Consider the following 12,737-nt stretch of genomic DNA (forward strand, 5'->3'; position numbering starts at 1 on the left):
TTGCACTAGTTTCAATGAGTGTCAGATTCCTATTACATCTGGCTTGCTTGCTCTAGTTGGCCTGGTGTAAATGACCAATGGTTTAGTTCCAGTGTAAAACATGTAGCTTATCCTGAGACTGAAAATTAAATTAAATGGTACCGGGAAAATTATGTCACTCTACATTTTTATCTTAATATGATCCCTTCTTCAGTCTACAATAGCAGACTCTGTCCTCATTTCCAGGAAGGAGTGCAAAAGATGTTTCCTGCGGGGTCAAGGCTCCACAGTTCAAAAACCACATGTTAGTTCAGAGAGCACAGACCTCCGCCCCTGAATGCATTTCGTGGCTCTGTGCGCGTCAACATCGAATGGGTTCTAAATTGGCCCATGCTACACTCCTCCACCGAGTTACATGAAGAGCGCCCCCCTGGGATCACAGGTGGCGGTGCACTCTGGGCTCTCCTTCCGCAGACCCCAGTCCAAAACCCGTGTCTCTAGCACTCTCACACAGCTAGCTGGCTTCGTTCTAAATTTAGTTTTAATTTTGTGTAATCCTAGTCCAAAAAAAGACTGGGGGTGAATGGGTGGCTGTATTTGGCCGGCTCTGTGGCGCCCCCCTCGGGTCACAGCCAGTGGGGGGCAGTGCGGTGCACTCCGGGCTCTCCCCCCGCACCCCCAAGTCCAAACCCCGTGTCTCTAGCACCCCCACACAGGGAGCTGGCTTCGTTCTATTTTTGTATTATGTATTTGTGGATCCGGCCCGTGACTCGAATCTGCTCCAAAATGTAATGGTTCTAAGGCAGCCCATGATACAGCCCTCCACTGAGTTTCATAAAAAATCTATTTGATCGTTTCTGCGTAATCCAAAAAGTCCAAAAAATGAATGGAGGTGAATGGGCAGTCCGGCTGTGTTTGGGCGGCCCATGGACCTGCCCTTTGAGTCGGATCTGCTCCAAAATGTAGCGGACTGTAAGTTGGCCCATGCTACACCCCTCCACTGAGTCAGGTAGTTTTTGCATAATCCTGGTTCAAAAAATGAATGGAGATGATAGATGGAGATGTTTGGGCAGCTCATGGTCCCTCCCCGTGCTTTGGATCCGCTCCAAAATGTAACACAACTAGAGGATTTTTTAAATCCTAACCGATTTCAAAATCGGGTTGTATCACACACATAAGGAGAATCATAACAGATGTTCTTCTCGAGAATCTCAAATAAGCGCACGCTACAAGAGTTGAAAATAACGGCTCATCACACACTACAGGATATTATCGTATCCGAGGTAGCAATGAATGGGCTGCCAGCCAATTGGATCTGTAAACCCCTCACATTACAAGATCATCTGGGCTGAACATCGGTACCGACCAACGTTCCAGACCAGACTTCCTCCGATTCTCGGGACGGGGGAATCTGGGATAAATCGGCCCCCAAATCCTCTAGTGTTAGCCTGACATAAGTCGGACCATGCTACACCCTTCCACCAAGTTTCGTGAAAATCGGTCCATTAATTTTTGCGTAGTCCTGCTAACAGATAAATGCAGGCACACACGCACACGCAAATGCATGAACGTACCCATACACGCCACCGAAAACATTACCCATCGCCCTACGCTGTCGCTGGGGTGGAGGTAACCAGAGAGCGACACCCCTCTCAATAGCAGCGGTCATCCCCACTACACTCACACCACAAAGCACAGCATGAGCAGCCCATAGATAAAATGTCTGTTTATTTATGAGCTGAGTCTATCAAGTGATTCTATTTTAAGTGGGCCATGTGGCAAGATGATTCACTGTCCAGCGCGCGCGCACACACACACACACACACACACACACACACACACACACACACACACACACACACACACAGAGAGAGAGAGAGAGAGAGAGAGAGAGAGAGATGAGCAGATTATCATGACTCATGGGTAGACACATTAAAGGCGTGTCTGGAAAACAATCGTATTCTTGAGCGTACTGAAACACTCTTGACCGCCTCATCATATATAATGTATCAGCGCATCTCTCTCCAGTATGCAATGAATCCCATTAATGTCAGTTCCTATTACATATCTGCAATCTCCACAGGAATGTTCCATTTCCTCTTGTTTGTCCTGCATTCACAGAGCTATTTCTCTAGAGCTATTTCTACAGTTTCATTGCTCACATGCCTATGGTAATACCAGTCAGTCCCTGGCTTTTCCATAGGTATTTGTACAATGAAACTGTTTGGCTTGAGTTCTTAACTGAGGACAACAAAGTGGAACCAGATGCTGTAACATGAGACAGCAACCGTGGCCTAGATTAAAAACGCATCAGCAAAAACACTAGGAGGAAATCGATCACAAAGACAGATACATCTTGGAGAGGTCATCCAAAAAATAAAATCTTAACAAAAGTAAGGACCACTCCCCTGAATACTCACCCTAGTGCAACTGCGTTGGGGTGCTCCAGAGGGGGAAGTGTCTGGAGCTGGTCCAGCTGTTTTGGGTGAGACCCCAAAATCGAGTGTTTCTGCACTGAAGGATCTCCAGAGATGTGTGAATCCTAAGGAGAGGTCCCGAGGCAGAGGGGCTGTTCAGAAAACGCCGGTCCAACGCAGCGCTCGGGACACAGGGAGTGTCCGGGGGAAAATCAGTATCACCCTCTATCCTCCTGACTCCCACCGGTCTGGGAAAACTGATCTCCAGGCAACACTGGCATACACTGGTACACTCCTCCCCCATCCCCTCCCCCACCCCCCTCTTTCCTTCCTTCCTTCAACACCACACCCTCTCTTTCCCCTAGCATTACAGAATATTAGTGCATTATTTCAGACAGAAGTTTCTTAGCTGCTGAAGTTTCTTGTCTAATCCCTGCTCTAACTTTTCAAATAAGCTTCCTCTCACTATAAATGTCTCCCTGTCTCATGCCATCTCTATCCCATCAGCTGACTGTGACTCTTCTGAAGAGATTTGAGGTCAACACTTGAGGCAGTGTTTGCATCAGCAAGGTTTTCAGATACCAGTCTGGGAAGGGTTGCCTGTGAAAGTAAATAAACATGTATAAGCATGTTATTCCAGGAAATGGACATTCATTTTGCTATTCTTGTCCTATAAAGGTATTTTCTTGTCTGTGTCAGTAACTATGACTTGCAGATTGCTTATTACTCCACGTTTTACAGTTAAGCATATTGTACTTACAGTTAAGCATAAGTAGTAAGTAGCCTTGAGAGCCAGTGTTCTCCAGCCTAGTGGCCCACAGGACATGGATTTATTAGCGTGAAGTAGCTTGATGTACAAGTGCACCACACCACCTCGCAATCTCAGGGCGGACACTCTAACCACAAGGCCACTGAGCTGGTGTACACAGTTACAGTAAGCATATTAGTACTTATTTTCTCCATTCCTATCCTGTCGCTACACATTTTGGATAATTTCAAGATCTAACACAGTACACTTAAGGATAATGTCACTCTGAATTGATTTGTAGTTAGTATAGGCAGGCAAAATATCTGAGAACAGGGGGGAAATGGGTCTGGAAAAGTAAGTAAGAGAGAACCTACTGTAACTGGTCAAGGCTATCACATTTGGCTCTGTGCCATGCACTGCAGAGCAATTTGTAGATTGTGCAATGTGTGCAGCTTTCTCAGCACCACATATCACTCTAATCAGTTTTCCCTCTTCAGCGATCTCAATCGAACATATCAGCATACAGAAGCTCAAAATACCCCAAAATGAATATCTATGGGTAGTTTGTTCAAAATTCAAGATAGAGACTCAGTTCAAACCTTGAAATATAGAACAACAAGCTTATTATTGGCCACACTAAAGGATAGGTTCACTATTTTGGAGTTTAGGGCCTATTCTCAGTCTGTCTTGAGTGAACTTGACACATAAGAGACTATCATTTCCCTGATCACCTCAGTATTGAGCTAGCTACAGTTGTTCTGCAGGCGCACAAGTTAGAGATAGATACACTATATGGACAAAAGTATTCGGACAGCTACACATTACACCTACAGGAGCTTTTATGACATCCCATTCTAAATTCATAGACATTAATATGGAGTTGGTCCCTCCTTTGTAGCTATAACAGCTTCAACTCATCTGGGAAGAATTTCTACAAGATTTTGGAGTGCGTCTGTGTGGATTTTTGCCCATTCATCCAGAAGAGCATTTGTGAGGTCAGACCCTGATGTTGGACGAGAGGACCTGGCTCGCAATCTCCGTTCTAGTTCATCCCAAAGGTGTTTGATGGGGTTGAGGTCAGGGCTCTGTGAGGGTCAGTCAAGTTCTTCCACACAGACCTCACCCAACCACGCCTTTATGGATGTCCATTAACAACACCTTTGGGATGAACTAGAACGGAGTTGCTGTGGTTCCTAAAGATTCCCACTTGAAATAATATCATTTACAGTTGATCGTGGAATATCTAGGAGGTAAGAAATTTCCAGAACTGACTTGTTGCAACAGTGGAATCATATTACAGTACCACACTGGAATTCAGTGAGCTCTTTAGAACTACCTATTCATTCACAAATGTTTGTAGAGGCAGAGTGCACGGCTAGGTGCTTGATTTCATACACCTGTGAGACTGCATGAAACACCTGTTCAATGATTAAGAGCAGGGGTGCCCACACTTTTTGGGCGGTGAGCTACTTTTAAAATGACCAGCTCATCAAGATCTACCACCCAAACCCCGCCCCCCGGCGGGCCCCCGCCTCACACCTCCGGAACCCCCTCCCTTCTATCACTGGTCACTTAACATTGGCTAGGTTTTAATTCATGTGTCATTAAAGTCATATCTTAAAAGAAAAAATAATCCCATACTGAAAATAACATAACATTAATTAAAACCTCTTGTGGTGCCAACAGAGAAATGCATGTAGGGAGGGAGTGATAACTGGTCAAACGCTATTCTAGGTGCGCTGGCCTACAGCCATGCACAAAAAACCACTGCCTCTTGTGGTAGCAACATAGAACTGCAGGTCAACAACCCGACGGAGGGAGGGAGGGAGTGAGTGACAACTGGATATTTGCCATCTTTGGTGCGTCGCCACGCACAAAAATAACAACATACAACCGAAATAACAACATACGGCTACTGTTTCAAAATCAATTATTATTAATTATTAATCAAGCTACCAATTACTTCACACTGGAAGTGGAACGTTAACTTTGTTGTATATATGCCTTGCACAATCTTAACAGGTAACAATCTAGTGGTCAGAACAGAGTGTCTTTAGCCTGCTTACATGACTCAATCACAGCACAATACACTCTGCTGACTTGCACTGAATGGATCAGTCAGGGTTGCAGAATTCGGGCTTTTTTGAGTTTCTGATTGATTTTGCTGGGCTACTATCAGCTGTCAGCTACACATACAAGACTAAACAATGATGAAATCAGCCCACACATGATTAAATCATTAAAACGCTCAGCTAAACTGCAGGTCACCCTTGTAATCTACAAAGTAGCAGGAGGAAAAAGTTGCTCATTTGGACAAAAAGAGAGATGATGAGACTGCTTATCTCTGCACACGCATCATCAAGTCGCCTTTTAATGGCTTTTCTTTTGAATGGTGTTATAGAATTTACATCCAAACACCTTAAACCTTTTGTTCTCTCTCTCCTTTTGTAATTCACCACCTCCCTCAACCGTTTCACAAAGACGGTAGCCTCCAGGAGGTCCACACACCTAGATTCTGTCTACAACAGAATAACCATCCTTTGTCATCCTTTGTTACTCTTGGCCACGCCTGCCATTTCATATGACGTACAATGGAGTAGCCAATCACATCCTGGAAGCACCGTACCTGTGTTTTGATTGCATATAAGGCAGAGCAAGACCCAGGGGCGGCACTTCGCTGGATAAACCACTCTTGTTGCGTTGTTCAGGAAGTCCTTGCGCTCGTATGTTTTCACAATAAACCAGACTTAACCTTTTGAGCGAATCTTGGTAAATCCTTTTTTACTAGATCAGTAATTCCATTACAATGGCTGGAGATCTACCAGCATAGAGATCTACCAGCATAGAGATCTACCAACATAGAGATCTACCAGCATAACCTCTGAGATCTACTGGTCGATCGCGATCGACGTATTGGGCACCCCTTATTAAGAGAAACCCATGTCCCAATACTTTAGTCCTTATAGTGTACGTTTCAAGTGAGCATATTGTTGTACTGGTAAATATGGCAAACAAACATGCTTGAATACCTCGATCGTTCTGTGGGCTGAGCTTTGTTTTTTGTATCGTTCCACACAAAGACATGGATGTCAAGGTGGTTCTCACTTCAACAAAATATGTATTATAATGTACTTGTCCTGTTGTCAACAGATTCAAATTTCAAAGGAGCATTTCAGAGAAATGGATTAGGTGAAGATAGTAATTGGTTTAGAAGGCACTTTCCTGACTAGAAAGCTGCAAGGCAACTAAGAACACCTTTCAGCATACACTCTGGGGATCAGACTGAATCTACTAATCTCCTGTTGCAAATCGTTTCTGTTTCACAATATCCAAATTACAAAACATGTTGTTTCGATAATGGAACCTTTAAAGGAAATGAATAGCAAAACGTATCAAACATAACATTTATTGGGAAACTTCAAAACATGAACAAACTTTTATGTAAACATTTAGTGAAACTTCGTTGGGGAAGGTTACCATACATCTCATACCTAGAGGCTGGAGCCAAAAACCAAGTAGAAGAAAGCAACATAAACAGTCGATGTGTGGGGGAAATAATTACATTTTAAGTCACACAAAGTCTCTGTGTATAAATGGATCCTGGGTAGGAAGGTTACAACTGTCTTGGAGATTTTTGCCAATATTTGACACCAAAGCAAATATCCTATTTTGTGTCTTTGCTAGAATATAACAAGTAACTTCATGCTAAACGTATGCCACGTTTTAAGTCGCAGGGTGAAATGTCTTGAGACACAAACAGATGGACCGCACAGTTTGAGGCTCCTACTGAACCTTTCTCTCCTGGACCTGTGTGTGTCCTCATATAGGTGTGCCTGTGTGGTTGTGTGGGCATCACTGGGCAGACAGAGGGATGCCCATGGTGTCCGTCACCTGACCCTCCTGGAGGTTCTTCACCAGCTGTGCCAGCCAGCGCTTGGTGGTGGTGTCGTCCTTCAGCACCTGGGCAAAGGTGCTATCCTTCAGCTGATCAGGTAAGCACTGGCGCAGCGCCTCTCGTGCTCTGAGGGTCAAACGTTATACACCAGAAGGGGAAAAAATAGTTCAGCCCATCAATCCCATTTCAGCTCTTTTTGCCTAATATTTTAGGTGATTGAGTCAAAGAACAGATGGGAGTTGAATTTGAACACAGAAGTCAGATTCTAGATGGGTTCTAGATAGACAGGATATACAATACAAGGCCTGTATATTTTGACAGCCCATTCCTCCCCGGCCTAGACCCCAATCTTGAGAGTAACAGGTCTTAACAGACATGATAGGGAAAAGCCAAATGATAGGAGGCACCCCCATGTTTCTTGCACCCCTGTACTGTATAAGCATGAGCTGTTCCTGCTACTCTACTGTCCTCGATGTAGCGTCCATATCCGTTTCATTTTGGGCCAATATTCAGACTGTCAATGCAGAGGATAATAATCACTTTTATTAGACTAACTACAGACAATTGTTGCAGTTCTTTGAATATGTGAGCAGTGATAATGCACCTCCAAGTGGACAGTGTGAGACATTGCACCTTCAGATACTTTATTTGTAGGCAGGCCACACACTTTCCTACCTTGGATTATCAGAAAGCCGAAGGTAACAGCGTACAACGTGTTTGAGTAGACGTGCGGAGGGTTCTTTAGAGAGCTGGAGCACCATTTTCCCCTGAAAACAAAGAGGGTAGTAGAAAACAAAGTCAGTACCTCTGGTGTGATACAGTTCAACCACGGCCTTGGCCGTGTCAATCATGCATCACCTGGTTTCATACCCTTGAGCCATGACATCACCACTTTTAATTCTATTCCACAAATTCAAGCCCTTAACAGTTTTGCTAACTGATAATCTAAACCAAAATCATAGATGTGTATTATTTCTATGAAAGAGGGGAGCTACAAGGAGTTTAAAAGCCACAATGTTTCATTTTGCCATGGTAGGACAGTACTTTCCCTGAATGTCTATGGAGGAATATAGAAACATCACTTTTAATAGTGTGTTGTTCTTATTAAAAAGAGAAACCGTTGTTGTTCAGAGAAATGCCCGGAATTGCATCCTTACCAGAATCATTGCCACATGAGAGAAACGTTCATATGTCTGGCAAATGTAAGCTAGTCCTGTGTCATCAAGTAGGATCTTCTGCAGTATGAAAGTAGCAACCTGTCAGTGAAGACCGAGAGAAGAGTCAGTGATGAAGGTTACACATTCGACTGCTTCTTCTATGCTAAATCTCTGAGATAGAACAAGAGAAAGGCTCTTGGCCACAGATCTGGGGTCTGATGACCAGAGAGGGGAGGAACATTTCACTAAGTCATTGAAGAGAAATAAGGACTGGTCATCTATTCTAATATCAGGGCGGCCAGCTTAAAGATGATCAGGTTAAATATCAAGTGGGGCAAGGGTCAAGACTACTTCAGATCCATTCGACATCCATAGCGCAAAGAACAATTAGTTGGATGAAATGTCGTATTCTCAGAGGACTGCAGCCAGGTGAAGAAACAGAGGTGTGTACTGTTTTGGAGAGTTCACTTCCTGACTCCATAATGCGCAGACACAGAGGGATGATCTCCGTGGTGAGGAGGAAGTTGATCACCTCCTGCTCATCCGTTTTGACGAGGGCACCTGAAGTGAAGACAAACGCCCCGGTAAATATTATTATCTCTAATACATCTTATTAATATCATTACATCTCTATTACATCTCATTAATATTATTACATCTCTATTACAGTACATCTTATTAGTATTATTGCATCTCTATTACTGTACATCTTATTAATATTATTGCATCTCTATTACATCTTATTAATATCATTACATTTCTATTACATCTCATTAATATTATTACATCTCTATTACATCTTATTAATATTATTACATCTCTATTACATCTCATTAATATTATTACCTCTCTATTACATCTTATTAATATTATTACATCTCTATTACATCTTATTAATATTATTACATCTCTATTACATCTTATTAATATTATTACATCTCTATTATCTCATTCAGAATTCACTCCAAAAGGGCATCTATTTTCTTCTTCTTCAGTACACTGAATCAATCAGCCCAACAGACTATTTATGCAGAAAGAAAATTGAAAGGCACCTCCCAATAGGGATATTGAGAATATCCATCTATGTTGTAAAGGTGACCATTAGTGATGGCACTCATTTAAATTCTACATCTGTAGGTCTAGAAAGTGTGGACCTACACACACTATACAGGAGGTGCACATAGTAGTAGTAGTAGTAGGAGGAGGAGGAGGAGGAGGAGGAGGAGGAGGAGGAGGAGGAGGTACCTCCCATACCAATACCCAGGGGAGCTAGGATTTTGGACTCGGTCATAGCCGTGTGTGTCAATATGTCTGGTCTTGGCTTATGTAGAAAAAGCCAGGTGGAGACAGGTTTTTACCTATAACTCCAAGGCTTGTGAGGCGCAGGTACTCAAAAGGCCGTGTTTTGCTCACAGTGTGAAGGAACGGATAAAGGAAAAGAGGAATATGCGCTGCCAAAAACGCAGACCTGGAAAAGAAGACTATGATTATGACCAATTAGCACAGGCATGGTGAGGGTCAAGACAAATGAGTTGAAGAAGTCAAGGCAGATCTGAATTCTGCTATTGATGATGGCTGCATTATAATATCAAATGATGAAAACGTTCAAGTGGCTGGGGCCTATTACCGTGTCTCTGGATGTGAGGCGACACACTGTAAGAGTGCCAGGGCATTGCATACCCTGTTTGACTGGTGTGCTGTTAGTATTGGTGGATTTATAGAGGGGTATATGTTTACAATTTCCTGGAGAAAAAGGAAAACAAAAAGGTATTTCTATTCCATATTTTTTTCTGTTTAGGAGTGAGATTTTTGTCAAAACTCGATAGACTGATGGCAATTTAGAACAGACTTTCATTTGAGTAAAACAATTTGTAATATACCAGCATTTACATATTTTAAATAAGGTTTTGGGCAGAAAAATACACTGTAGGCTGTTTTTCATTTTTAATGTGTGCTGCTTTTGGCACACAAAATGAAAAATGTGCAGTATCATCCATACTGAAATATTTTCTTGGGGCAAAACTATGTAGCTATTATTAAGTAATAGTTACCTGTAAGAGGGCGGAAATCGTTCCACAAGAGTGCCAGAGCATGGGTGCGAGGTCAGGCACTGATTCCCGTTTTTTGCTGAGCTCCAAGAGGGCATTCTCCCTGGTCTCAGGGCTGGACAGCTCATTGATCCACTGGTAAATCTTCTCCCTATCCACCTGTGCCAGGGCTGTGGTCACTGCCTGTGGAACAAAGGGGAGACTGAACTTGGCCCATCTAACCTCTCAAAGATCTAACCGCCTCTAAGACCGGACTTATCAGTACTTCTCTTTACCTCCATGAAACAGTTGAAGCGATGCATTAGACAAACGCACAGACTTGTTAGCCCCAATTGTGACACCTACTTGACAAAATGTTCTGAAACTGTTCCGTGAGAAACCACCTGCATTGTGGGATGCTTTCTCCTGGTTCCAGCATGTCCACAGACTGAGAATAACCTGGCTGCCTGTAGTAAATGCAATTCACTGTCTCAGGGTGAGCTATCTAGCGTTAGCTAGTCAATGATAGTTGGTCACATACTGCTCCTGTAGCCAGCATCCTCTGCAGCGCCTGGGTGTACTCTCCCCGATCAGGTTGAGACCCTTTATTGTAAAGGTGACCAGATTTCTGAAATGAAAAACAGGGACATGCATAGTTCAGCAATACATATTTTAATACAATACCCAATGTTATTATTTCTGAAATAAAAATGGGGGACATTTTTACCATTGCACCTATGGATCCATTGAGTGGGTTAGCGGTTACAGGCTATATCTCTAGAGTGCACCGTTTGACGAAACTTTGATATTGGCCGTTGTATATGATTGTAAGTAACCTTATAACATGGCTTATAATGCTAAATTCCGAACCTGTCCTTTAACTCTTGACATGGGAGTTGTTGACAGTTGCAACAAATTTCTTAGTGACATCATTCATAATAATATGTGGGTCTTTAATTCACCACACGGCAATTGATAGATTTACACATGTGAGGGCGATACATCACACAACACACACATGCAATCAGGGGTCGCCGGTGGAAAGCGTTTCCTGCATTTATCCCATCCAATGCCGTCTTCCTCCAGGGGCAGCCAGCAGCAGAGGGCAGTCATTGTTCATTGCGCTCAGGGACCAAGTCCAACTGCTCAGTCCAGGTCTTGGTCAGGGACCAGACTGAAGAGCATGTGCTCTTCTGCATGCTTTTCGTATTGGGTTCTTTGGGAGGAAACCCTTGCAAACTCTGCACCGAAAGGCCCGAAAGACAGAAAGACCTTCTTATTGTGAGGTGACAGTATTAAGTACTGCACCACCATGCTGGACGTGAGCGATTTTGGGGTCTTGCTCAAGGACACTTCGGTACAATGCCGGGATCTGGGATCAAACCGGGGCGCTCTACCTCCCCGCCCCTTCATTCATGTAGGAGTAGACTCTCGACTGGTACATTGCTCCCAGGTAAGCACATGACAGTGGACGCAAATCTGGCCAGGTTGATATGTGGAATTTCATTGTCACTAAAATGATTAGCCACTGTACTCCATCTTTCACAAGGTATTGTCATTTGTTTTCCATTCATTTTCCCCTTCAGGAACTCTTACAGGCTTGTCACCTCGTCAAAGGGTGCATCTTCATCGATGGTGACATTGGGACATTTCTCCTGCGATTTAATATTATAATACCCAATCCATTGTATTGTGTAATTACATTTAAATCTATCTAATTTCCCAAATTATGTGTGCACATTTCCCAAATTATGTGTGCAACTGTGCACATTTTGCTAACATGCGTTAACTCTAGCTATAGCAGACAGACCGACAACGTCAACAAATTGAGCAGAGGGCTCGGGACAGTGACAAAAGTTTTTTTTTGCCGCTAAAAGAAAGGGAATTCATGTTGTAATCTATTTGCTTACCTTGAAAATACGACCGGCGAACTGCGACGGAGTTGAAGCTATCCAGGCTTGCTAATTATATTCTGATGATAGGTGCGACAAGTAGCGTGAGGTAGCCTACATAGCAAATGAGAGAACTAAGATTGGAATAACGTTAGCTAGTGCTAGCCTAACCTAAAACTAGGCTCGCTAGTAGTTCTCCCGTATGTGTATAATATTCAATCACGGTCTTTACTTGTAGCGGTTAGATACTCTGGTTAGTTGGCTGTGGTGGACAGTAGGGTCACAGACTTTCTTAACTACGTAAAACCAAATAGGATTCTTTCTTATTTCTGGCAAAGACGATTAGATGAACCCGGTGAACTGAAACCAAAGCCATTTTGAAACGTTCGTGTATGTTTGTGTGACCGGAACCGGAAACCCCGTACCCGGTGGGTGCGCTCGTATCGGGCATAATAATATTATTAAGAAGTAAGACATAACCGCAAGCCTTGAAATTGGTTTTACTACTCCGAAAAAAATCCATGTCGTTAGTTTAAATGGTATGGTTAAATGGTTCGGTATTGAAGTGCAAGTATAATTTATTTTCACAGTCGCTCTGCTGAGTTGTCGCGAGAAAAAGTAT

General features: G+C 43.1%; 1 protein-coding gene across 1 annotated transcript; it reads right to left on the reverse strand.

Annotated features, from left to right (window-relative positions):
- Nucleotides 1–6,612: 6,612 nt before the first annotated feature.
- LOC311325341 (CCR4-NOT transcription complex subunit 9-like) lies at nucleotides 6,613–12,487 on the reverse strand. The gene is made up of 9 exons (XM_084458023.1): nucleotides 12,134–12,487; nucleotides 10,765–10,851; nucleotides 10,248–10,427; nucleotides 9,824–9,939; nucleotides 9,555–9,664; nucleotides 8,648–8,757; nucleotides 8,197–8,295; nucleotides 7,715–7,806; nucleotides 6,613–7,165 (listed from the first exon to the last, which is right to left on the reverse strand). Exons 2-9 carry the CDS (start codon nucleotides 10,780–10,782, stop codon nucleotides 6,997–6,999), a joined length of 894 nt encoding a protein of 297 aa, XP_084314149.1. The 5' UTR covers nucleotides 10,783–10,851; nucleotides 12,134–12,487; the 3' UTR covers nucleotides 6,613–6,996.
- Nucleotides 12,488–12,737: the final 250 nt, after the last annotated feature.

This window comes from Borostomias antarcticus (genome assembly GCF_949987555.1).
Source record: "Borostomias antarcticus genome assembly, chromosome: 2".
Classification (NCBI taxonomy): domain Eukaryota; kingdom Metazoa; phylum Chordata; class Actinopteri; order Stomiiformes; family Stomiidae; genus Borostomias; species Borostomias antarcticus.